This window comes from Muntiacus reevesi, chromosome 6 (genome assembly GCF_963930625.1).
Source record: "Muntiacus reevesi chromosome 6, mMunRee1.1, whole genome shotgun sequence".
In the NCBI taxonomy this organism is placed as follows: domain Eukaryota; kingdom Metazoa; phylum Chordata; class Mammalia; order Artiodactyla; family Cervidae; genus Muntiacus; species Muntiacus reevesi.
Window position 1 is genome coordinate 71,005,408 of NC_089254.1, and position 26,807 is coordinate 71,032,214.

At 50.4% G+C, this 26,807-nt stretch overlaps 1 protein-coding gene across 7 annotated transcripts in view; it reads left to right on the plus strand.

The window, feature by feature from the left end:
- TNS3 (tensin 3) overlaps positions 1-26,807 on the plus strand; it is a 219,242-nt gene that overhangs the window by 103,596 nt on the left and 88,839 nt on the right. For all 7 annotated transcript variants that reach the window (XM_065939891.1, XM_065939887.1, XM_065939884.1 and 4 more), the window contains 7 exons: positions 1,260-1,310; positions 2,905-3,027; positions 6,461-6,525; positions 9,251-9,334; positions 17,964-18,076; positions 18,171-18,231; positions 19,057-19,132. In XM_065939891.1, coding sequence (XP_065795963.1) covers positions 1,260-1,310; positions 2,905-3,027; positions 6,461-6,525; positions 9,251-9,334; positions 17,964-18,076; positions 18,171-18,231; positions 19,057-19,132 — 573 coding nt within the window. The remainder of the gene's footprint in view (positions 1-1,259; positions 1,311-2,904; positions 3,028-6,460; positions 6,526-9,250; positions 9,335-17,963; positions 18,077-18,170; positions 18,232-19,056; positions 19,133-26,807) is intronic.

The following is a 26,807-nucleotide window of genomic DNA, read 5'->3' on the forward strand; positions in this document are numbered from 1 at the left end:
CCCTGGCGGCAGAGAGAGGGAGGTGACTGCCCAGTGGCTTCCAGCAGCCCCTGCCCAGCCAGTGGCTTTCCCACTGTCCTCAGCATGGCCTGATGACAGGCAGGGAAGGTGGGGTCCAGCCCGTGAGACCCGGGGTCCCACCTGGTCCTTGATCACAGCTGCAGGAATGGTCTCCTCCTGACACCCAGCCCAGGAAATGGGGTGCCTCCTCCCTCCTCCCCCGCTCGCTGCTCACCGAGGGTGAGGGCCTGGGACCTGAGGCCTGGGATCAGGGGGCTTGTCAGAGCCTGAGTCCACCTTGCAAAATGGTGAGGCTGTGGGTCCTCACCTCCTTCGAGGATAAGGACCTTTCTGAAAAGTGGGAGGAAAGATGTGTGTGTCTTCCATGGAGCCTGAGTTGAGAACCCTGGGGTGGACGCAGTTCTCCACTGCACATCTGAACTGTGCTCTGACAAGTGCGTGTGGAGGCCGATCACCGCCCCGCCTGCCGCCAACGCATACACACAGCTGTCTGGTCAGGCCACAGGTGTTGGCTCTCTGAGGCAGGTTTTAATGGAGCCCATGGTCCAGGGTGCAGCTCGTTCTGGGGTAAAGGAGCCGTGGACCCCATCCCTGGAGCACGCTTCCGCTCAGGTCTCTTTAGCGTCTGTCTCTGAAGAGAGAAACGTGTGGAGCCCCTTCTGCTCCTACGCTCTTCTTAGTTTCTCCTTTGCTTGAGGTGTGATCAGGTTCCACAGGCAGCTCTGTTTCTCTGTGAGCCTGGGGCTCTGGGCTGGGGCTTCCTGAGACCAGGCCCCCTGCAGGCCCAGGGCCCTCCACCCTGTGCCTTGTTCTTCTGAGGAACCAAGGCCAGTGCCGTAGGACGTATATGCTGTCCTCAGAAGTGTTAGTCGCTCAGTCGTGTCCGACTCTGTATGACCCCATGGACTGTAGCCCACCAGGCTCCTCTGTCCATGGGAGTTTCCAGGCAAGAGTACTGGAGTGGGTTGCCATGCCCTCCTCCAGGGAATCTTCCTGATCCAGGGATCCCACCTGAGTCTCCTGCATTATAGGCAGATGCTTTACCATTTGAGCCACTAAGAGGTGACTGTCCTTATTATCTGTTTTGTTTTTCATTCCATGACGATTACATATCTCTACATTTCAGTCTTTTTCATAATCTGCCGAATCGCGAAGGCAAAGAGCCTGTGAGAATGCAGTTGTTCCCTTTGGTCTGAGGACAATGATTAGTCTAATAGCTTCTCATTTCCCCTTTGTAGGTGTTAAACCTCTCGGAAAAGAGATATGACCTTACGAAGCTTAACCCAAAGGTAGGACCTTAGCCCTTTGTATATTCTGAATTTTGTTAAATGTCGGTGATGCTTATCCTGCTCATGCAAAAAGGGTGTGTAGCAAGTCTCTGTGGAATATGACTTATGAGGGCTATTAGGAACTGTTCACATTCATGGCTTATTTTTTTCTTAAAATGTTTTAGTTTGAAGTAGTTATAACTTCACAGGAAATTGTAAAAATAATACAGGGTGATCCCATACACCCCTGACCCAGCTGTCCCTAGTAGTACTGTCTTGCATGACTTGTAGTAAAATATTGATGGCAGGAAGTTGACGTTGGTACAACCCACAGACTGCGTGCAACTTCCACTGGGTTTACATGTAGCAGGTGTGTGTGTGTGTGTGTGTGTGTGTGTGTGTGTGTGTGTGCGCGCGCGCGCACGCGCGCGCACGTGAAGTTCTCTGCCATCTCATTCTATGTAGATTTACGTCACCACTACCATAATCAAATCCAGACATTTTTACCTCCTTCCTGCCCCGTCTGTACAGCACACTCTCCCCTGCCATGTATTATTCTTTTTAATAACAAAGATTTAGGGGGAAATTTTTAAGACTGTGTAAGTTGTGGTATATATGATATATATATATACACACGTATTTCATATGTTGGAGTATTTTGAAGCCATTAGGATAAAAAAATAGTATGGTAAATTGCCTGTTTTATTGCTCATTAACAAGGGCAGAATATGTATGATAGTATTTCAGCTATGCTAAATAGAATTTATGTATGATAGTATTTCAACTACATAGAAAAAGAATAAGGGATTCATCAGAATGATGAATCAGCTGATCACTGATACAGCTGATCATGGCTGAATGGGTGTGTGTCTTTGCCTGCTTCCAGCATTTTTCTGAATTTTTCCATCAATACATAATTTCTATTGCTTTTATAATAAGACAGAGCTCTGCCCCCCCCCCCCTTCTTAATAAAGGAAAGGAAAGCAAAAATAACAGCCCTGCATGGCCCGCAGGCTTAGAGGTGGGGGTGTGTGTCAAGTGGCTCAGAGTGTGTGTTTTGGGGCACAGACTTTCTTTGTTCCTGAATTTTAACCAAGGTTTGAAGGCCTCTTCCCTCCCTCCTGGGCACATTCCTCTCTTCTGAGGAGTGTCACGTGTGATTGGCATCTCCCTCCCCATAGTTATCTGCCCCTTGTGTGGGGGAATGGCTCACCGCATTTTCCCAAACTGCGATTTGAGTCTGAAGAGAGGAATTTTGGCAGCAGCTCATGCCAAGAACTCCTGTTTCAGATCTTTCCAGGCCTGGGCCTCTCCCCATGAGCCATGCACCATTAGCAGCTCCTGAAAGCCCTTTCTAGAATTGTCATTCCAGCTGCACAAAAGCAGATAAGACCAGGGAGTCGATGTCTCATGGGGAAAATATAATCCTTCATATTTTTCTTTCCAGTAAAGGAGCCGCGGTTCCCACTAAGTTTTAGAAAAGGAACACACAACGTTGTTCTGTATTATAAAATGAAATATTTTGCTAAATTAAAAAAAAAAAAAAAGATCTTGAGATGGCTTCATAGGGCTTCTTGGAGATGGACACCAGGAAGCCTCCTCTCTTTCCCCGTAGATTCTGGACGTGGGCTGGCCGGAGCTGCACGCACCACCCCTGGATAAGGTGTGCACGATCTGCAAGGCGCAGGAGGCCTGGCTGAACAGCGACCCCCAACACGTGGTCGTCATTCACTGCAGGGTGAGCACCCATCCGGGGGCCCAGGGGGACTACCTCTTCACTCTGATCGCCTGCTTCTTTAGGGGTTTGTGATTAGGTTTTCATACGTATCCTGAGGGGAGGAAAATAGTTATCCAGCCTCTTGGAGTCTGGCTTCAGAATGTATAGGATTGAGGTTCCTAAATGCACAGTTGTACATGGTGATGCTAAGGTGGGGGTCCCTGGGAGGTAATCCTTTCATTTTCATGTGTTTTTTGTTTTTCACGGAAAGCTCCTATTTAAAAAGCAAAGGGCACTGTTAAGGCGTACAGCATTGGACTCTGTGCCACCTGAGTGATGCCAGTTGATTGGCATGAGACTGTGGGCAGGATGCTATGGCAGGAGTCACATGGTCCTTTCCGAGCAGGCCAGCCTGGTGGGGTGGATGTGACATGTCCACACTCGCAGGGTGGCCGCGGGGATGTCAGCGCCTTGTCCTGGCTTCCTGACCTGCTAGGCACCCTTCTCCGGCCTCCTGGAACTGCCTCTCCTCTTACTTCTCCAGTTTCTCAACTGCCTTGGCTTGTTTGTAGCCTCTTCCTGCACTGCCCTGGATTCCTCAAATCTGATGCATTTTCCCAGACACCTTGAGCTCACCCAGCATGTGACAGGAATGCTCTGAGAGGGGTGGGGGGGCGAGGGGTGGGGCTCCATCCCAGAAGAAGGGGTCTGCCCCCTGCTCTGTACACTTTACACCGTCAGGGCGTCTCGAAAATATAGACATTTCCTCCTTGAAATGTTTCTTCCTTCAGACTTTTCATACTCAAAAGCTGCACAGAAGCCCTTTGCATTATGGACCTTAGTGTAAAAGAACCTTTCTTTAGAGTTATCAGACTTTCCAGGTGAGTTTCCTGCAAGGGTACTGAATGAGGAGGGCAGACAGCGGCTGACGGTGTTCAGAGCTCCCACATGGTGAATTCGATGGTCACTTGGCTGAGAGGGAGAGCCTCTGGGTGCACACACGGTGTTTGCCACTCTCTGCTTCTGTTGCTTATTCTCACGTCGGATTTGCTTATGTTCTCCCACAAACAGCCAGGGAGCCCCATTAGTTCTCAAATAAATTAAGTTAACCAGGATTATGTTATGTTAAGGTGCTTCTCTCCATATTTGTATTTTGGTGCAAGCTTAAAAACAAAGAAAGAGACTCTTTTTTTTTTTTTTTTTAAACAATTCTTGTCACTTAAAACCAGCTCTATATTTTTCACTGGGTGTGGCCTGTTGATTTTTACGTGTGAGGATACTGCTGATGGGCCTCTTTTGCCCAAGATCCCTTCACAAGCCTGTGAAGCAGTGGTTTCTAAACCGCCCAGAGCACTGCAGTGCTCAGCGCTGGGGAGAAATGCCCACCTGGGGCACCCAGACCTGCTGCCAGCTGTGTCTCCCGAGGATTCTGGCTCCTAGACCTTGAGGTGCACCCCTTCACCATCATTCCATTTCAACAGTTCACTTAATGGACTGAATTATAAAACTATAATGTCTGGGCCACAAGTGATGAACTTACTATGTAGAGTCCCCTAAAACATCCTTTTCCTAAATTACGCTTGCCTTTTGGGAGAAGTCTTGGTAGTGGGATTAACCAGGAACACGTTGAAACTTCTTGGAAACCATTTGCTCATCTCTTGCCCTATTCTGGTGGCCTGTGAACCCTTCCGGAGATGATCCAGGAAACACACCATGAGAGAGAAACCCTCTTAATCTGAATTTACAGATGTTGACTTCAAGAGAAATTCACTGTGGTTGCTGTGGGGCTGAGACTGCTGACTTTCCCCTAAACCTGCCAGCCCTGCAGAATGGGCTGTTCCTGCCCACGAGTGCCAGGAATGGCATCCTGGCCTGGGGAGGGCAGACAAGGACCAGACTGTGTGACCCCATCTCCCTGCTGGATGCCCAGGGTGGTGTCTGTGTGTGCTCGTCCTCACCCTACCCACGCTAGTTTTGAGTAGAAATAGCCTGTGGTTCTTCTGGACAGTTTCACCCCGTCCATATTGTTTCATCTTAAGTTGTTGGTGGAGGATACTCACTGGGACTTTTGTCATCAGTGATTTCTCTTAAGAACAGATAGAGGAAAGCTGTTCGGGTCCTAAAGAATGTGGCTTGTGCTTAAAGACTTCCTGTCCATAATGAGCAGCATTAGAGACGGTGGCAGTGAAGTCCTCCGTGCCTGACTTGGCGGAAGTGTTGTTCCCTGCTGGTGAATTTATATAAGAAACATACTCGTAACTGCGTGGTTATAACTGCAGGTGCCAGGGTTCAGGACCGATGGTGTGTCTGCACTGAGATTCTGAGGCATGCACTCAGTGCTCACGAGACAGAGAGGAAAACCCTCCTAGGGGATAGTCACACACCAGGATTTTGACCTGAATTTCCTTTATCGTTCCTTTTTAAGAATAGATGAAGGATCTGCGTGTTGGTGACGCAGCCGTTGTGGCCCGTGTGATTCTAGATCACGGGTTGTTGACTCTTCTTGAGAGAACCCAAACAGGGCTCTCCAGGCTTTGGGACCCCATAGACTACTCCCACCTGCCACTGAAATCACCCCAGATGCTCCGAAACTAGCAGGCGTAGCTGTATCCCAGTCACATTTATTTGTGGACACTGACATTTGAACTTGATATGATTTTCGTGTGTCATTGAAATACTGTTCTTTTGATTTTTCTTCAACTGTTTAGAAATGATAAGACAGCTCTTAACTCCAAGGGACACAGATGGTGGGAAGTGGCTGGTGGGCTGTGGTTTGCTGATCGCTGTCCTGGGTCGTGACAGTGTGTTTCAGAAGGTAGCAGTCCACGGTTCTGGTCGAGGTGGTCCCATCACAGAGCTGCGGTGCTTTCAGAACCTTCTGTCGGTGATGTTGGTCTGAGGTCCTGCTGGGCTGCCTTGTCTGGGCAGTGGGTGTCTGTGGTTATGGACTGAGTGATGCATTTTCCATAAAGCTGCTTCGGAGGGGCGTCCTCTGTGACGGCGCAGGGCTGGGTGAGTGGTGCCCAGGATGCTGTGATGCGGCAGCACCCTGAGATTGGCTGTCCTAGGCTTCTGGACTTCTTTGGGCTCTGTGTGTAGCCCTCAAAGCCCTCAGCTTATAAGTGGGGCATGCGGGTCTCTCTCACCTCGTGATTAAGTCACACTAATGGCTTCCACCCAACCGTTTTTTCCTGGCCTCACTGGGAAGTGAGGAACTGACTGGCCGCCTCTCTGCAGACCTGACCTCGGGCGTGTCCTCGGATGGGCTGGTTAGCACCTGCTCCTGCTGTTAGTAGCCCACGTGTGTGTTCTCTGCTGCGCTGGGCGCTGCTGTCCCTCAGAACAGGGACCAGAGGAGGGTGATGCTGGCTTCCCTGTCAAAGCAGACTCTTCGCCATCCTGTGAAGGAAGCAGTGCGTTCCTGTTCTAATGACCGCTCTTCCATCTCCTGCAGGGTGGAAAGGGACGCATCGGCGTGGTCATATCATCTTACATGCACTTCACCAATGTCTCGGCCAGGTAGGAGGGAAGTGTCCTCACTGCTGTGGGCGTTGGGATGCTTTGAGGCTGGGTGGGCAGGAGGCGGACCGCTCGGAGCTGACTTGGAGACCAAGGCTCGTGTCCCTGGTTCCTAGAAACCCAGTTGCAGCTGAGGGTGTACATTCAGTGAGCAGCTATGTATGATTCACACTGAAAACTTCAGGGAGGCATCACCGATAAAGCGAGTGCACTGTCAATCTGTGACAAGGCCGATTGGGACAGACATTACCATTAGTAAAACCAAAGCAGTGCTTCTCACTGGACACCTCACATTCTGCACATATCCGTGGCGACGGCCACGGCCGCTGTGGTTTACATGCACTGGGTCTCTGGGAAATACTTTGCATATTTCGTTTTTCTTGCTCAATCCTCCCAAGTAATCCAGGAGGGAGTAGTCATCGCTCCCATTTCACAGATGAGGAAACTGAGACTTGGCGGACTTAAGACTGCTCAGGATCTCATGACTTATGAGCAGGAAGCCAGATCTGGTCCGGTTCTCAGGAGGCGCTGCCATGGGCCTGGGGTTGCTGCCCGCAGGAGGTGGGTCCCGTCCACTGGGGTCGACAGGCACTGCGAGGCCCGTGAGTGAGGCCCTAGCTGCATGCCAGCCCTCCTGGCGCTGGGTACACTGGTAAACCCAGAGGCACCCCGAGCACACGTCTCCACTCACACTGAGATCCAGTTCAGAAACATCGTTTTTTCTGGGTGTTACATCTGCGTTGGCCCTCTCTGTTCAATGGCCACTTTGTGAAGTATGAACTACTCCGTTCTGAGGAAATATAAGCCTATTCATATTAGTCGATAAACCCTTTCCTTTCTAGCATTAAGGAATGAAATTTGACTTTCCAAATGTTTTCTGTGGAAACAAATTGGAGAGCTCATGCCTGCCAGGCAGGAAACCCAACCCTCCAGTGAAAGTCAGATCCTTTCTTGGTGATAATAAGCACTTGTGTGTGTGTGCCAGACAAATTGAGATTCCCGCTCACGTCACATCCCTCTGGTCAGAGAGCAGATTTCACCTGGCGGACTCTGGACAGAGGCCACCTCGCATTTGTGCCCACAACAGCACAGCTTTGTCTGGAACCAGAGTTTCATGTGCCATGGACAGTCCTGGCATTTTTGGAAAGTGTGGAGACTGGGCTTTTTTTCACTATAAGCTTATCACTGATACTCTCTCTAAATGCCCCACTTTTTTCTGAATAACTAAAGTGTGTCTCAGCTGCACGTGTTAGGCAATTCACAGGAAAGGCTCTAAACTTCGGGGTCCTCACCTGGGAAGCAGGGCTGATGGCTGTTCCTCACAGGGTTTTGTTGACAATTCCATGTGTTGTTGCATGAAAGGCACTGCAGCATCAGTGCTGGTATGGCTGATGTTAATCCTGCTGGTACTAGTAGATAAGATCGTATTAAGTGCTCTTTGCTAGAGTGAAGTGACACTGCCAAGACTTTTGTAACACGGTTTTCTGAATTAACACTTTCCTAATTGGCAGCTGCATAGTTTGTTACTTGATGAATAGAATATTATGTGTTTAAGCATTTACCACTATTGCCTATCCAGGTTGTTTGCAGTTTTTCTTTAGAAGTTCAGTTGCTTCTTTCTAATGATTTTGTACACTGAAGTATGCCCTGATAACAAATTCTCATCATTGCATCTTTGATCATTTCTACTATTTCTATTTTCCCCTTAGATAGTATTCCCACAAATAGTGTAATCATAGGGACTTCTGAAGGCCTTTGTCACACACTGTGTCCAGATCAAAACAGACACTTCCAAGTCACAAAGTGAAGTAAGAAAAACATTCTGGTACCAGCACTAGGAAGATAAGATCATAAAGATAGAGTCAGTGCTAATATTATGAACACTGATACCGATATTAATGAGCTTCCCTGGTGGCTCAGATGGTAAAGGATCTGCCTGCAATGCAGGAGACGCGGGTTCAATCCCTGGGTTAGGAAGAGCCCCCGGAGAAGGGAATGGCTACCCACTCCAGGATTCTTACCTGGAGAATCCCATGGACAGAGGACCCTCGTGGGCTGCAGTCCATGGGTTGCAAAGAATTGAACATGACTGAGTCACTAAGCAGTGATATTAACGCTGAACATAGACAGTGACCAAAATGCATTGTCAGCATTTAATAAAACAAGTGAATTCCAGAAAAAGGAACACTTAAAATTTTAGTATAGGTGTATATGTAATTATACTTTTCACTCTAAAAAGCACGTGCACCTGATATGTTAAACATGCTATGCTTAAGTGACCCTTGCTTTTGTGCAGCCCCACAAACCAGTCCGTTATTTAGACAAAGTTGTTATCTTCGATGGTTGTCTAGGTAGTTAGGACACCAGGCCTGGGCCCACCTGCGGGCAATGGCAGGTGGGTGGTTATCCTGTCAGGATAGTGTCCTGTGATTATTCTGTGTTGTACATGCAGCACAGAAAGTGCCACATGCTAGGATCAGGTGCTGCTGTTTCAGCGGGGGACTTCAGGCCTGGCTTCCACTTGGCCCAGAACATCTTCTTGGAGGAGATGAGGCCTGAGAAGAGATGCTAAAGTGGGTGTGCCCGAGGAGGGGATGCAGCGAAATGGAGCTCTTAGTGGGTGTCAACTACTCAGAACAACCTCAGGGCCTGTCCCTTGTTACTCCCCATCTCCCACCCCTCCATGGCCATGGAGTTAAATCTCTCTCTGTCTCTGCTTCCCCAGTGCTGACCAGGCCCTTGACAGATTTGCAATGAAGAAGTTTTATGATGATAAACTTGCAGCTTTAATGCAGCCCTCCCAGAAACGGTATGTATCTGTCCCACAACCAGAGGGAAAGGTGGAATGAGATCTTACATTTAAAAATGTAGGGACGGAAGATACACCCCCCTGACCAGCCATGATTAGGAGGCGGGGATTGTTGGGTGTCGAATGGTGAGTGACGAGCCACCTTGCGTGGGGATGCAGGGAGCCCCCCACCCTGGCTGACTCCAGTGTGGTCTCAGGGCTCCCTCCCCACACGCTTGGCCATCAAGTCTCCTGCACTCCCAGCTGTTGTTGGTGCTGGTTGGATCTGGTTTCTTTCTCGTGACTAGGGGTCTGTGAACTGTGTCTGTAAGGGGCTGGATGGTGGATGTGCTGGGCTTTGCAGGCCAAGTGGTCTCTGGCACAGCCCCTGTAAATGGAGGGGCTGTGCGTGGTAGGAAGCCAGTGAAAGCAGCTTATCACCAGCAAAACTGTCGACACACTCAGGTTCCTAGTTGGCCAGCTTCAGAGGCCCAGGAATCCCTCTCCTTGGTCTCGGGCCCATGTCCCCTTGTCTCCTGCTCGGCATGGCCCCTGGCACATGCTGCGGCGGGACCCTGGGGAGCAGACTTACGCTGGCTGTTGGCCCCCAGGTGAATCCACGCTGTCGCAGGCCCAGGTGGAGAAGAACTGGAGGAGGGTCAGGTGCGTGGCCTGAGAGGGGGCCTCAGCCACGTCTTCCAGATATGCTTCCTCTGCGGATGGGGACATGGAGCCAAGAACACTATGTTTTTACTTCAAAGCAAATGGCAGGGCATTTGCTCAAGAACTGCCAGGGCCATCACCAAGACGGTTTTCCTGCCCCTCGCATCTCTTCCCCCCAAGGCCAGAGGGCTGGGCCAGTGGACTTGGGACAACTGGAAGCTTCATTGCCATCCAGGGGGCAGGGGCACTGGGGGTTTTTGTCCAGAGCCGACTTGAGGTATTTCCACCTGGGAAAGGGATTTCAGGGGTCACCAGAGGCACTGCCTGCTTTGTTCTGGGTGTTCCCATGGCAGGTCTGTTTGTGCTCAGACCAGAGTGTGTTGTGGATGTGGGATGGTGGGTTGGAGCATGACTGTGCCCTGCTATGAGCTAAGGCCCCACAGGGCGTGTGAGTTGCCTTGGAAAAACCAGCATTTTATTAGTATTAACAGTTAAACAGCCCCTTGATCTATTTTGAACCATTAAGTGTCCTTTCTTGGTTGAGGAGTTTCCAGAATGGTTACATTCATGTGAGCCTCTGTGTGAAATGTGAGGGAAAACAGGGGGTGACCCACCTCAAAACTCAGCACACACCAGGGAAGGATATTTGCCCTATTTTCTTCTTTTTATTCTTATTACTTACTGCAGCTTTTTAGAAAAATGTTTATTTGTATTGGAGTATAGCTAATTTGGGCTTCCCTGGTAGCTCAGCTGGTAGAGAATCGGCCTGCAATGAGGGAGACCCCAGTTCAATTCCTGGGTTAGGAAGATCCCGTGGAGGAGGGCATGGCAACCCACTCTAGTATTCTTGCCTAGAGCATCTCCATGGACAGAGAAGCCTGGTGGGCTACAGTTCATGGAGTCACAAAGAGTCGGACACAGCTGAATGCCTAAGCATAGCACAGCATACTAATTTAACGATGTTACAATAGTTTCAGGTGGACAGCGAAAGGACTCATCCATACATATGCATGTGTCTGTTCTCCCCCAAATCCCCCTCCCATCCAGGCTGCCACATAGCATTGAGCAGAGTTCCCTGTGCTGTACCATAGGTCCTTGTGGGTTATCCATTTTAAATAAGCAGTGTGTACCTGTCCATCCCAAACTCCCTAACTATCCTTTCCCCTATCCTCCCTACCCCTCCACACCCCGGCAACCTGTAAGTTCATTCTCTAAGTCTGTGCTTCTGTTTCTGTTTTGTAAATAAGTTCATTTGTATCAAGCCTTTTCAGATTCCACATATTAATATAAGGGCTATCATGCGATGTTTCTGCTGCAACTTTTTAATACCATTGAAGGAGTGTGGAAAAAGGGAAGTATCTTCTCACTTTAACTTGCCCATGGTTCTCCCGCATGATTGCACAGCAAAAGCTGTAGTATTGACATTGATGGGGGTGGTGTGGGTTAAACCTAGCTTTTCGAGGCTGATCTTCCTGCTCCCTCGGAATAGGGGATCTTATCCTGACAACACCTGCCTCAGAAGATGCTCGCTGCCTCGTAACGAAGCAGGTTAGTGACTGAGTGAAAGAATAGGTACGTCTGGAGGAATATTTGAGACCCAGAGGACGTGCAATGACCACTCATATTGGGACAGATTCAGTGATGGTGGAACGATCACTGTGGTCCCAACGCCCAGGGGGAGCTCTGCAGGCTATTTTAGGACTGAGCTCAAGAAACCTTTTCAAAAGCAATTTCGGTATGAGAACGGATTAATTAATTAGAGTACAGACTTATGGACACAGGGGCAGGGGGAGGGAGAGGGTGAAATGTATGGAGAGAGTAACCTGGAGACTTACAATACCATGTGTAAAATAGATAGCCAATGGGAACTTGCTCAATGACTTAGGGAACTCAGACAGGGGCTTTGTGACCATCTAGAAGGGTGGGATGGGGAGGGAGATGGGAGGGAGGTTCGGGAGGGAGGGGACACGGGTGCACCTACGGCTGATTCTTGTTGATGTTTGACAGAAAACAAAATTCTGTAAAACAGTTATCCTTCAATTAAAAAATAAATTAAGAAAATAGTGGGTTTATGAGCTGGAGAGGCTGAAGGCCCATTTGATGTGTAGCGGATTCTCGGTCACTTTGTGCCTCGCTCCTAAAAACCACGGAGCAGTTGACCTGCGGCAGCCCGGTCAGCAGTGGCTGTTGGAGGTTGCTTGCTTCCAGCAGAATTCCTCAGGCAAGAGCACTTATCTCTCCTTGCACCTTTCGCCTCGAGCAAGCCTCAGGAGCAGCTTGAGGGCACCCCCAGGTGACCTTCTGTGGGGATGATGAACCTTCTGCTTCAGAGAGGCACCCGTGACCTTGGAGGCCCTTTCACTTTGACAAGTAATTAAACAAAACCCTCCTACAGCCTTAGTTAGCAACAGCATCATGGAAGTGATGACTTAAATGATGAAATTTTCTGACCTCCTTTTCTTCTCCCCTTTTCTTTTCCTTCTGTGAAGGAGTTAGGAGTGAGTCCCATGACTTTGGGTTTGTTTAGGGGGAAGAATGACAGGTGACTGGCTCTTTCTTTGGGATAGCAAATCTCTCCTGAGAGTTAGGGGAAAAGAGATACCCCGGAGGTCCTGGGTGAGGGTTGTTCCCGTGTCCCATGAGGTAGAGGAAGAGAAACCAGAAGTCTGGGCCTGCAGAAAGCAAGATTGGATTCCTAGGTGTTTCTAATAGTTGGAAAACTTGGCCAGCATTGCAGCATTCTTTGATACTTAAGTCCCTTGGACAACCAGGAGATTAAACCAGTCCATCCTAAAGGAAATCAGTCTGAATATTCATTGGAAGGACTGATGCTGAAGCATTGGCCCCCCGATGCGAAGAGTTGACTCATTGGAAAAGACCCTGATGCTGGGAAAGATTGAGGGCAAGAGAAGGGGCCAACACAGGATGAGATGGTTGGATGGCATCATTGACTCAGTGGACATGAGTTTGAGCAAACTCTGGGAGGTGGAGGACAGGGAAGCCTGGCGTGCTGCAGTCCATGGGGTTGCAAAGAGTTGGACACGACTTAGGACTGAACAACAACCACAAAAAACCCACAGTCCTCTTTTTTCCAGGTCACACTCAGGTGGCCTAGAGCGGAGCTTCTCAGCCGCTCATCTAAGAGACTGATGAAAGAGTTCTGGGACAGAGGATGAGGCCACCCTGAAGAAAAACTCATGAAAAATTCATTTTACTATAAAAGGTTTTCTTTGCCTCCCACACCACACACACTAATTGCTGGTGCATAGAGGGAAGATTTGCTTGATTTACGGTGTTGAGTGTCCCGTCAGACACAACCAAGAGTGCCTCCCTGGACTGAGGCCTCGGTCACTGTGGGATCTGGAGTTTCAGGTTTGCCAATGAGGGTTGCCTGGAGGAAGGCCCCCGAGAAGGGCAAGGAGCCTGTGCCGTCCCCCTTGGCCATGTCGACCTGTCTGGGTTCCGGGTGGTGGGCTGGGGTGACAGGCGAGGCCCCTGGGCTTGCATCAGCTCATTTACGGCAGCCATCAGCCACGGCTGGGGGAGCAGACAAGGGTGCTGTCTCCACGCTGTCCATACACTTTACAAAAATAAATGTACAAATGACCCTTGTCACCTCTCCCTCTCTTAGGAGGTAGATGGTGACTTGAGTTGGTGTCAGGTTTTCTTCAAAGGCCGTTCTGATGGCAGTCAGGCTGCTAACAAACATTATGCTAACTTTTGCAATATCACAAAATCTAGAACTTGTACTCAGAAGTAGTTGTACTGTATCCTATGAACAAGTAACCAAAAATGACTTCAGCTCCTCAAAGTTAGGTAGTAAAATTGCTGAAAAGTAGCTCTAACTAGTAGAAAATACCCTGAAATATAAAATAATTTTGTATTTTTTCCTTATTAAGAAAGCATGTGAAGAAAGGAGTAAGTTGCATTGTACAATATTTTTGTCTTTAATTTACCTATGAATCCATATAAAGCAGATTTTTATAAAGGGCAGATGAGAACTGTAGACCAAGAGCTTGATTGCAGTGGTTCCACGATGAACTGGCCAGAAGGGCAGGTGTCCGGGATCGCCTTCCTCCCCTCTGTCTCTAACCCCATGTGAGTGTGAGCCCAGGTCTTCCAGCTCCTACTTCTCTGGGGATATTGACACTGCTCCTCAAAGAAGCACCTTCTCACGCTCCTTCTGGCCACTGGGCGGCAGTGCTGGCCAGGCTGTGTCAGTGCAAGGGGAGGACCTTCCATGTTTGCATCAGAAAGTGAAACTGGGACTTCCCTGGGGGCGCAGAGGATGAAAATTCACCCACCAATGCAGGGAAACCGGTTTAATCCCTGGTCTGGGAAGATCCCACATGCTGCGGGGCAGCTGAGCCCATGTGCCACCGTTAGAGAGCCTGTGTGCTGCAACTGCTGAACCCATGCTCTAGAGCCCATGAGCCTGTGTGGTGTTAAAGCCCCTGAGCCTAGAGCCTGTGGTCTGCAACAGGAGAGACCACCACACTGAGAAGCCCGCGCACCGCAATGAAGAGTAGCCCCTGCTCACCGCAACCAGAGAGAGCCTGCGCGTAGCAACGAGCTTCCAGCACAACCAAGAAAAAAAAGTGAAACAGAAACTGACCACCCCCTGCCTTCCGTGATGCCCGGTCTGTGCTCTGGTGGATCCCTGAGATGTCCAGACTGAAGGGCCATCTTGCCTGGAGGGGTCAGTGCAGGCTGAGCAAACGGCCAGGTGCCCATGGAGTAAACACACCGACTGGGCCGCTGACAAGGCCAAGGCATCGGGTTGTGGGGTGACCAGGGCTGCCCAGCACTGGAGGAGGGGAGACTGCTGTCCAGAGCGGGCAGGGATTCCCAACCCCAGTTCAACATCCCTTTTCGTAGGCTTACAAGCAGGGGGCTGGAGAACCCAGAAATCTGCAGTGCATGGCATTTAGGTGGTTAGATACTGGTGCACAGTTCACTTGAACATTCCCGTGTCTGCCCACAGTGGAACCGAGGCATCTGTTGTTCAGGTAGAAGATAAAACGAGAAAGCCCGTGGAGCCATCTGGTGGTCAGAGCCTGCCGCCATGGCCTGGCTTCCTGGCCTCAGGACCCCCAGGGCTTCCATCTGGTCTCTGTGGCTTGGGTGAGGGAGGTTTTGTCCTCTTCTGAAAGGGAAGAGCGACTTGCCACCAGGAAAATGTGAATACCATCAAGGGCATCTAGGTTGAAGCTAGCTTTTTTTTTTTTTTTTCTGAAAGGATGGCTTTTAAGTAGAGTTTTTAAACTTTATTTTTAAAAGTGTACTGGATATTTCCTCTTGTTCAGTTTGCTTTGTATGCAAATTCAGCTGCTTGAGATAATGGACTGCATCTGAATTGCTGGTGTAAATTAGATATTTTAAAAAATTTAGATGTACTTGACAAATGACATTGTGTAAATTTAAGGTTTTTTTAAAATTTTTTAAAATTTATTTTGAAAATTGTTTTTAATTGGAGGGTAATTGCTTTACAATATTGTGTTGGTTTCTGCCATCTATCAACATGAATCAGCCATAGGTATGCACATGTCCTCACCCTCTTGAAACTCCCCACCTCCCACCCCATCCCACCCCTCTAAGGAGCTCAGTCTGGTAGTCTGTGACAACCTGTTCATTTTATTTTTTGACTGCGTGGAATCTTTATTGCTTTGTGCAAGCTTTCTCTGGTTGCAGCAAATGGGAACTACTCTTTGTTGCAGTGCACGGGCTTCCATAGTTGTGCCACACAGGCTTAGTTGCCCTGTGGCATGTGGACTCTTCTGGGACCAGGGATCGAACCCATGTCCTCTGCATTGGCAGGTGGATTTTTAACCACTGCTCCACCAGGGAAGTCCTAAGTTGTATGACATGATAGTTTGATGCATTCATATATTGTAGTATGATTGCTATTGTAGCCATAATTAGCACCTCTGTCGTATTACACAATTATACTCTGTTTTTAGTGATTGGAATAATTAAGTTATATCTCTTAGCAAGTTTGGTAATTATAATACAGTGTCTATATTTACTGTGCTCATGCTGGTGTTCTGTCGCTTCAGTTGTGTCCAACTCTTTTGTGACCCCATGGACTGTGGCTCACTAGGCTCCTCTGTCCATGGGATTCTCCAAGCAAGAATATGGAGTGAGTTGCCATGCCCTCCTCCAGGGAACCCGCGTCTCTTGCGTCTCCTGCATTGCAGGCAGATTCTTTATGGCTAAGCACTGGGGAAGCCCATACTTACCATACTGTGCACTATATTTCTAGGGCATATTTAGTGCTCATTGTAAGTTTGTACCCTTTAAAAATTCTGTCCTGTCCCCAAAGCCCCATCCCCTGGTAACCACCATTTTACTCTGTTTTTGTATGTATGGCTTTTTTAGATTCCATATATGAGATATTACCTCACACTTGTTAGAAAAGGCAGTGGTCAAGAGATAAGAAAAAGCAAGTGTTTACGAGAATGTGGAGAAAAGGGAGCTTTGTGCACTGTTGGTGAGAATGTAAACTGGTGCAGCCACTATTGAAATGAGTGTGGAGGTTCCTCAAAAAAGTAAAAATAGAACTACCAAATGATTCAGCAATTCCACTTCTTGGTATATTTCTGAAGGAAATGAGGACAAGCTCTCGAAGAGATCTCTGCAGTCCCGTGTTTCTTATTCACGATAGCCAAGATGTGGAAACAATTTAGATCCTTCAGTGGGTGAATGAATAAAGAGTATGTGGTAAAAATGTATGATGGAGTGTTACTCAGCCACAAAATATAATGAAATGCTGCCATCTGCAACAACATGGATGGACCTTGAGGTCATTATTCTCAGTGATACAGGTAGAGAAAACCAGAATTTTTTAACCTAAGTGGGCTGAGCCTGAGTAGCATTCGATCCTAGGGTGTTTGTGTGGGGGATGTCCCTGCTCTGTGGGGAGTGGACTAGAGTGAGCTGGCTGCAGGCTATGGAGGAAATTGTGCTGGCCACACGGCCTGGTGATTCAGTGACTGCTTCCTTCCTGCACCTGCGTGGCTCTTTGAAGGCGTTGGAGATGTATAGAGATGTCGGATGTCGCGGGGTTTGCGTTTGCTCAGGAATCACGCACAATGGCTAGAGAGAGGGGCTGAGGCCGGGCAGCATCTGCGAGGTTGGCGGGTCTGTGGCCCCTTGGGTAGGTGTACCCTACCACCTTGTGCCTTGGGAGAAACCAGTGAGGAAGCACTTCTCGGGTGGACCCTTCTCTCTAGTGTCAAGCACCCATGCAGGGTGCGGGCGTCAGCATGGCATACATGGCTGTGTGTGGTATTGAGAGAGAAGAGGTCTCCCAGATCACCGCGGACATGCTCATCCCGCCGCTGAGATGTGCGGTGAGGAGGAAGGGTGCAGAGGAGATGGAAGACAGGAGGGCGGGGTGGTTCAGGCGGCGGGGGAGCCTCACAGTGAGATGGGCATCCACAGGCTTCCTGTGGGCTCACCGTGTGGACTCCAGCCTTCTGTAGGTTTCCTAGTGTGAGCAGAGAGCGCGGTGGGTGGGACTGCGAGTTAGACTGAGTTACCTTGATGTAGTTTGGTTCAGAGAGCACGCTCACGTGACTGCAGATCTCTTGCTTTCCTATTCTGGGTGGGGGACTGTGACAGGCTCGGGGCCTAGCCCTACCTGGCTCCGGGTTCCGTGGACAGAGGTGATGCCACCTGCACTTGGGGTGCAGAGCAGGCAGCATCATGTGTGGGGGCTCACGCCCAGGAGGCACCCTTGCTTGTGCTTCCAGATCACTGGCCACATCAGTGTGGGAGGCCCAGAGACTCTCGGTGGGGTTGTGGGCTTAGCCGTACTCTGCAGGGCATGGGCCAAGCCCTGGCGTGCAGACACCCCTCCTTGCTGTGAGCAGTTAGGATGGGTCCTCCCGAAACTCCCGGAAAAGCAGGCGCGTTTCCTCCTTTCTCTCCGACTCCACCCGCACTCCGAGCTGTCGTGGGAGCTCTAAGCTGCTGCCCTTTGCAGGTATGTGCAGTTTCTCAGTGGGCTCCTGTCAGGCACGGTGAAGATGAATGCTTCGCCCCTGTTCCTGCATTTCGTCATCCTGCATGGAACCCCCAACTTTGACTCGGGTGGAGGTGAGTGGCTCCCACAGGGTGGGGTCTGGAGATGTGCTGCCTGGCACTGGCCCCCAGTTCCGTGTGTTTATAGCTGACTCTGTCTATGTTCCAGTGTGCCGGCCCTTTCTGAAGCTCTACCAGGCCATGCAGCCCGTGTACACGTCGGGGATCTAGTAAGTGCCGCTGCTCTCTGGGGACTGTGGGAGAGCCAGGGAGGGGTCTGCTCCAGGCTGCTTCTCCCCTGGGAGGTGTGGGAGGGGTGAAGCCGGGGGAGCCCAGAGGAGGGGACAGAAGGGGAGCCATGGGCGGGTGCCCCATCACCCTGCCTGGCAGGTGTCTGCTGCTGTTACCCAGCTGGCTGTGCGAAGACGCATGGTCAAAGGGACCCGAGGGCAGGAGAGGGTCCCACACTGTGTGGAAGTAATCATATTGGAGTCTGCGACAGGGCCATGGTGTTTTGCCTGTGTCTCCCCTTGGCAGTTTAGATAAAGGGCAGGCAGATGTTTCCAGAATATGTACTAATTCTAGACTTATTTGATTTGCTTTTTTGGGAGTTTGGTTTAGCATTTTATACAAATTAACAGAAAATGAATAAAGGTAAAAAATGTGTTGTCATCACTCAAAACAAGCTGTTATCATATGTCTGGACCTGTTGGATCCTGGCATCGGTGGCACTTGGGCCGTGCCACCCTGTGCTAACCACAGAGACTGTGCCGGCAGAACCCCAGTACTCCATGCTGCGTGCCCCGCCATGCCCGGGCCTGGGGTAGGCCGGCGACCACTGGCACTGACGTTGCTCTCAGGACCCTGCCTGGCCCCATTGATTTTTTTATACTTTTTAGACTCATTTTCATAGCAAAGAGTTTGAGGAATTGGGATTCCTGGGCCAACCAGGATATTTTGTCTAATTCCAACTATGGGGTTCCTTTTCTCAGAAGGTATTCTTTCCATTAAATCATGAAATTGTGTAATGATGTACCTTCTCCTTTATTCCAAAGCAATGTTGGCCCAGAAAACCAAAGCAGGATCTACATCGCCATCGAGCCGGCCCAGCTCCTGAAAGGGGACATCATGGTGAGTGTCATGGCCTTGCCCCTGCTCTCCCAAGAATCACTGGAAAGGGAAAAACAAGCTCATCTTAAAACAATAACATCAGACCCTGCCCCCCGAAAGCCTGTAAGAAGAATGGAAAGTAGCCTTTACCTTAAGGAAATCAGTTGATTTTCTGAGTAAACCTGTTTTAATAAAAGAACAGAACAAATTGTTAGAGCCATTTGCTATGTGCACCCTTGAAATTAAAGTCCTAACTCAACCACTGCTCTTCCTAGGATTCCAATTCCCCGAGCATAATGTGCAGTCTTAAAATGACTAGGCCTTCCAGGGGCAGACATAAAATATTCATTGTTAGTGTCTAAGTGGGAGATACCGCTAGCGTCTTGCAGCTTGGCTTATGATGAAACAGTGATTTCTCCAGGTAGTTTTGATTCTTGCATCTGCTGCTACTTGGGGGAGACTAGCTTTTCCACCTTTGCCTTTTATCTATCTTGAATGTTAAAAAATGCATACATCTAAAATAATTTAAGAGAAAATTGTCTGAAATAATGAACAACTTTGAGGCATGTTTGTACTTCCCACATGCATAGACTAGCTCTCCTGTAATCTATTTTAGGCCTAGGAGGATACCCTGTGACAAGAAGATAAGATATTTCACAAGTTGACTTTTTATTTAAGTGACTCAACCAAGAGTTTATAGGGTTTTCATTGCGTGTGTGTGTGTGTGTGTGATCAGTCTCTCAGTTGTGTCTGACTCTTTGTGACCCCCTGGACTCCAGCTTGTCAGGCTCCTCTCTCCATGGAACTTCCAGGCAAGAATACTGGAGTGGGTTGCCATGCCCTCCTCCAGGGGATCTTACCGACCCAGGAGATCAGTCTCTTGTGTCTCCTGCGTTGGCAGGTGACTTCTTTAACACCGCACTGCCTGGGAAGCCCGTAGGATTCTCATTAGTTTTCCCTTGCCTGGTTATGGGGCTTCCCGTCCCAGAAAGAGCCCCTGATGTGGGCTGCTGGCTGCAGGTCTTCCTGAGGCAGCCAGTCCAGAAGCCGGTGGGGGATTCCCTGCCTCTGCCCCTTCTCTCTCCTCTTCCTCCCACCTCCTTCCTTCCTCCGTCTTTCTGTCTTCCTTCTTCTCTCCCTCCCACTGTCTCTTGCCTCCCTCCTTCCTTTTGCACCATCAGTTTATTTGTCCAGAGATTCTTTTTTGAGTGTTCCGAGCTTTCCGAGTTGGGCCCTAGGCCAGGAAGGAAGGGCAGGACAGAGGGACATCTTTGCCCTGGAGGAGCCTGGTTGGGTGCATGGACATCAGGAGTGGGGTCCAGTAGCGCTGCAGAGTGGGTCCTGATGGCTGAGGCTGGCCACCGGGAGGTTCAGGTGAAAGTGTCCTCGGAGATGGGTGTGAGGCCCTGGCTTAGGGGTGCAGCAGTCCCCAGGTCTTGAGGATACCCTTGTGGAAGTTAGTTGTCTTGGGAGGTGGAAGCCAGATTGTTCTCTTTTGTGTGGCCTGAAAATGCACTGAATCACCTCTTAAGGGTAAGCCTTCTAGGATTCTAGACTTAGAGGAGTAGCAAGGATGGGAGGAGAACGTGTCTGGTCTCCAGTGGAAGGAAGGAAGCCCTGCAACGCTATATGAGCAGCAGCAGATCGATACGGCCCAAGGGCATCAAGCAGAGGATGGACCTTGAGTCCCATCCCTGGGCTTCCACCGGATCTACAGCTTAATGGGGCTGGGTGGCCTCAGACGGGTCCTTATCCAAGCTTGCCCCCCCTTCTGCTGCCTGAGGCCTGTAAGCAGACTTCATGGGGATGAGATTGAACTGGGGCAGCTGGCAGGGTGTGAAGTCTACATAGTATCATCGAAGGCCCGCTGGTGGGGCCACCACCTGTACTCCTGGAAGACCCCTCCTCCAGCAGACCTCACCCCCATGAGTCTCCCTGTTGTCCTAGGGCAATGGGGGCACCGCAGCCAGCCTGCCACCCTGGAGCAAGGTGTCTTGAGAAAACATCACATGCTGGAATGCAGTCTGAGCAGGCGGGTGCGGTCTTTCTGAGGGGACCTGGGTGGGAGGTTGTGATTTGGCCCTTGGTAACTGGGAGGCAGGTCTGGGAATGGGCGGGGTGGGAGAGGGGAGCAGGCGGGTGAAGGAGGTGGTGGCAGACGTGCTTGGACGTGGTTCCTGTGAGCTGGCGCGGGTATGGTGCCAGGAGCCATCCCTGGGCACGCGGCGCGCTTGTTGAAGCCACAGCAGGAAGGCTCCCACCTGTGAGTTTGGGACGCTGTCTCCTGCATTGCCTTCTGATGAAAGATGCTGCCTGGGGCACGCACACGGCCACATGAAAGGTGCCTGTTGTGCGTGAGCTTGGCCCCTGGCTCTTTTCAGGTACATTGGTAAGTGGCTTCCATCCAGTGGCTGCGGGGACTTGCCACCTTGCCCTTCCCTGTGCCTTTGCTACCTCTTTGCAAGAAGTCCGAAAGTGTGATAATTAGGTCCTTCTCAAGAAGTTTCATTTCCAGTGCACGCTGATGAGTCTGCTCAGTGCCCAGTGGGGCCTTCTGAAGCACCAGCTGCAGGTGAAGGTGTTGGGCCAGCGAGGGTTTGGGGACCACCTGCCTGAGACCTCTGGACCCAAACGAGGCCGGGGTGGGGATGTAGGGTGAACATCCGTGTGGCCGGGCGTGGTCAGTTTAGAGCCATCAGACTGGAGCCTTCCTCTTACAGTGCTGGGAGCTCATGGTCTGCACGCAGGGTCTTCAAGGGGAGGGGAACCCCCCACCCCACGTCATAGGAGAACAGAGATGGGTGCAGCACCGGCCCGAGTCGGAGGAATGGCAAGAAGCCTGGTGTGGTCCTCAGAGCACGTTGGCCGCACCCTGCTCAGAGGAGCTGGGGAGGAAGAACTGGCGCCTCTCCCCTGGGTCAGATGCCTCACTCCCTGTGAGCACCCTGCCTCTGCCGCCCGATTTCTAGTTTGGGTTTTAGGAAAGGACAGGTCACGCTGAGCGGCCCCTGCCTTCTGCTCTCCTCCCTCCCCCACCCCCCAATGGCCATCTTCCTGGTGTTCGCCATCACGTGGGTGCTTGCTCTTCATGGGGCCACCTCTTCCCTCAGCTCCGCCTGTAGCCCCTCCTCTCTGGGTGGTCCCCAGCTCCTGGCAGGTCTGCTATCCTCTGGGCAGCCCCCTTTCCCAAGCGCTGCTCCTTCTGGCAGGAGCAGCTGCTTCAAGGGGTCCAGGCTGCCTCTTACTTGCTTCTGTCTTGGGTCCAGCCCCCCTGGAATCCATTCTGTGCTTCCTAGGACCATCCCGCCCTGTTCTCCAGACCCCGAATGGGAGCTTCCTTTCGGCATCTGCATGCCCCACATCTCATCAGTCATGCAGCTCCTTTACCCTGATATGTCCTAAATCCCAGGACTGCTTGTGTCCCCGAGCCCCGTGCCTCACCGCGTGACCCCATCTGAGCACAGTGTTCTACTGCCTGGGCCCAGCATCCTCCCCACAGTGGGAAGAGAGGGTCCAGGCTCCTGTATGTGGCCTAGGAGCCCCTTGGTTTACTGCTCCCTCAGTCACTTAGCCCCAGAGATGCTGGATTATCTGTCTTGTTTTGCACAGGGCCCCACGGCCCTTTTCTGCGGGTCTTGCTGGTGCCGCCCACCCATGTCATCCACATTGGACACATGGCTGTACCTCCCTTAGGCCACATTTGATGATCTCTCCTAGGTGGATGCCGAGCCCTTGAAGGGGGTGGTTGACTTGTCCCAGCCTCTCCAAAGCCAGTCATTGTGCTTCTCAGGGGTGGCAGCTCTCCCTTGCTGTGAGCCCAGGGTGCCCTTGTCCCCACCTTATTGCCTGGAGCCCGCCCCAAAGGTGGGAGTCCTTGGGCAAGTTCACACTCTAGCATGCCCTGAAGGCTGCTGCTTGTGTGAGGGGACAGCCTGGCTGGATGAATGATGCTGCGGGAAGCTGAGAGGTCTGGCATTCAGGTGTTCTGTTGCCTGGGGGTCTATTGAGGGGAATGTTTCCTGCCCTGAAGGTAGCCTTTCCATGAATTTTTGTTTCCATCAGCAATGGGGGCAAATAGAATCTCCCAGATCTCATCACAGGAAATGCTTAACTTGATAAAACCAGCCCCTTCCTGCACCTCTGTCCATTCTTAACATGGAGTATTTTTGGATTGCATTATTATTTGATTTATACTTCCTGTGTTTACAGTTCATTTTTGTACACTCTGCACTTATTTTTTTGCAGCGTTATCAGACGGGGGAAGGGTGATATGAGTTACAGCTGGAAGTGGGTAATTTTCCATCCCACGGGGTAATTTTTCCTTGCTTCATTTGTAGAAATGATTACCCAGGAGGTTTAGTTTAGTTGTTGATCTCTGTGAAGCCTCAAAGTGGCTGTAGCCTCTTGTATTAGTTTCCTAGGGCTGTCATGACAAAGTGCCACAGACTAGGGGCTTAAACATCAGACATGAATTCCTTTACAGTGCTGGAGGCTGAAAGGCAGAGATCAAGGTGTTGGCTGTGCTGATTTCTCCGGAGGTCTCTCTCCTAGGCATGCAGATGGCTCTCTTCTCCCCAGGTGCTCACGTCATCTTCCCTCTGCATGTGTCTGGGTCCTGGCCTCTTCTTTAAAGGACCCCAGTCAGATTGAATTAGGGCTCACCCGTATAACCTCACTACCCTCACCACCTTTAAGACTTCAACAAATGAATCTTGAGGTCACAGAGTTCAGCCCATAATATCTGTGTCCATTGAGTAAACCCACTCTAGAATAAATCGTCTAGTCAAAGGTCCATCTAGTCAGAGCTATGGTTTTTCCAGTAATCACGAATGGATGTGAGAGTTGGACTATAAAGAAAGCTAAACGCTGAAGAATTGATGCTTTTGAACTGTGTTGTTGGAGAACACTCTTGAGAGTCCCTTGGACTGCAAGGAGATCCAACCAGTCAGTCCTGAATATTTATTGGAAGGACTGATGCTGAAGATGAAATTCCAATGCTTTGGCCACCTGATGGGTAGAACTGACTCATTTGAACAAACCCTGATGCCAGGAAAGATTGAAGGTGGGAGGAGAAGAGGATGACAGAGGATGAGATGGTTGGATGGCATCACCAACTCGATGGACTTGAGTTTGAGCAAGCTCCAGGAGTTGGTGATGGACAGGGAAGCCTGGCGTGCTGCAGTTTATGGGGTTGCAAAGAGTCAGACATGACTGAGTGACTGAACTGAACTGAACAACTGAATAAGGTTAATAGTGGAGTCAGGTACCAAGGGTTATCCAGCACCCTTGGCTATGACTTGTCACCAGTATTCATTCATCCCCTTTCATCCCCCATAACATATCTCCTGAACCAGGTAATATGGTGGCTGTGAATGGTGAGTGAGATGTGCTGGTGATCTCTCTCGTGCCAGGATTTGGTGTGTTCACACATGCGTAGAGGCGGGAGTTGAAGGCTCTCAGGTGGGAGAGGTGATTTCCACGTGTCTGAGGAGGAGAGACTCAAGGGGTGCTGACAGCACTGGCCAGGCTGGAGGACCAACCCCAGGTATCCCCACACTCAGAACGTAATCTCTGGGGGACATACTGTGTTGTGTGATCTGTACACGCTGCTCCTCCAAATCCCAGGACTGTTGGTTCAACCTGAAAGTGACCTCAGGGCTCAGCACAGGGAAGTAGACGGTGGCAGAACATTCCCTGGTGTTGGCTGAGCATCTGGGGAGCGGGGAGCTGTCTCCCCTCCTACTGTGCAGGTCGGCTCTGGTTTCCCGAGGCTCTGAGGCAGGAGAGGTACCCAGTCTCAGCCTAACTGTGGGAGACCTGCTCATTTCAGTTTGTCCTGTCCTTCAATTGTAGTCAGTTATCGCTTGATGTGCACCACTGCGCACTCATGGGCCTGCCTTCAGTGGAGAAAGGAGGGCATGGAGAATATGTCAGGGCCTTTCTGTGTTAAAGTTCAAGTATGTAGGCATTTTCATTTCTCATCAAGAATTTGGCAACCGTCATGAGTTGGACTGAATCCTGCATTGCAGAGAAATGCTTTTATGGGTTTCCCACCCACAGTCGCAGAGGGTTCGGCCAGGCTGTCTGGCGTCTGCAGAGCCTGCCTCTGCTCCAGAAGGTGGAAAGCCAGCTCCCAGGGAAGGTGTCCGAAGGTGACACCTTGGTCACCGTCCTTTGAGACAGCATGCTGTCTTTTGCCTTTTTTTCCCTCCTTGATTTTGGTAAATGTCAGCCCTGTGCACAGATAAACCTGCCTCTTTCCTCATGCAGGATTGATTCTCTGTTGAGACAGGCTAGCAAAGGTTATAGGGGTCAAGTTTACAAGAAGTAAGGCCTTGTGATCTCTTTGGGTTGGGAACACTGTAGGGTAAAGTGGAGTGGGCTCCACCTGTCATTCCTTCGACTTGGGGGCTGTTGAGGGGGCCGTTACTGCTGAGGCCAGGGTGACACCCACCCATCGTCTGGCTTCACCTAAACACGGCCGGCCTGTCCCCACACACCCCCCCCATTGCCCACCTGACCTGCCCATCTTTGCAGTGTGCTTGTACTGAGGTTTGGATGCAGCCTCAGGTATTCAGTAAACACATTTCTGTCAAGTGGGAGGGCAGAGCGTTTGTGAGCACAGCCATGTCGTTATGTAACCTCGCTTAGGAATTCGCGTGGGCCTCAGCCCTGTCAAGAACTGGCCGTGGTCCAGGGCCCCAATGAGCTTGTAAACACTTTCCCATCCACATGCCCCGTCTTGCTGCCCCTGCTTGTGCAAACCCCATGGCCACTTAGGTTTCGTCCTCGTGGTTGTGGGGCTCTGTTGCCTGGCTCCGGCGACCTGACTCCTGAACAGAGGGACCCTTCTCAAGGAGCTGTCACAAACAAACAACACCTTAGTTTATTGTTTCTTGCTAAGGGCACTTAAGTAAGAAGAGGAAAATGAATGCATCCTCAGCCCCTCTGGATCTGCTCCTGTTGGGCGTCGTTACAGGATGTCTGTCATGCTATATCGCCCTGTGACTTGCTGTGTGTGCATCCTTCTCCCTCTGCTGGGAGTCTCCGAGACCTGGTTCGGGCCCGATCCATTATGTATCTCAGCCCAGTGGATCTGTATATGTGTGCTCAGTTATTTGAGTTGTCTGACTCTGCGACCCTATGGATTGTAGCCCGGCAGGCTCCTCTGTCCCTGGGATTCTCCAGGAAAGAATGCTGGAGTGGATTGACGTGCCCTCCTCCAGAGGATCTTCCTCACCCAGGGATTGAACCTGTGTCTCCTATGTCTCCTCCACTGCAGGCGGATTCTTTAATGCTGAGCCACCGGGGAAGCCCTCAGTAGATCTTGTATTGTTTATTCACAGCTGTACTGCTGCCCTCCTAAAGGTTTAGGGAGTAAGCTATAGTCTTGCCACCCTCTGAAATCATTTTCACCTCCAAGTGATATCATGGTTAGTGTTGGTCCTGGGTGATGTAGGTTTTGTGATTTAGGAAGGCAGCCGCTAGGCTTGCTAAACCTTTAAGGGTGTGTGGTTGTGGCTCCTATTTGAGGACATGCGTTTCTTGATGCCTGTGTAGACAGCCAGCAGGCACACAGCAAAGTGGAGTGAAATTGTTTCTAGTGCAGATATTCTAAAATCTGAGGGCAGGGGATTGATGTGTTCTTAGAAACTCGCTGGGGAGACATGGGTAAATAAAACTGCTAATGCTGAAG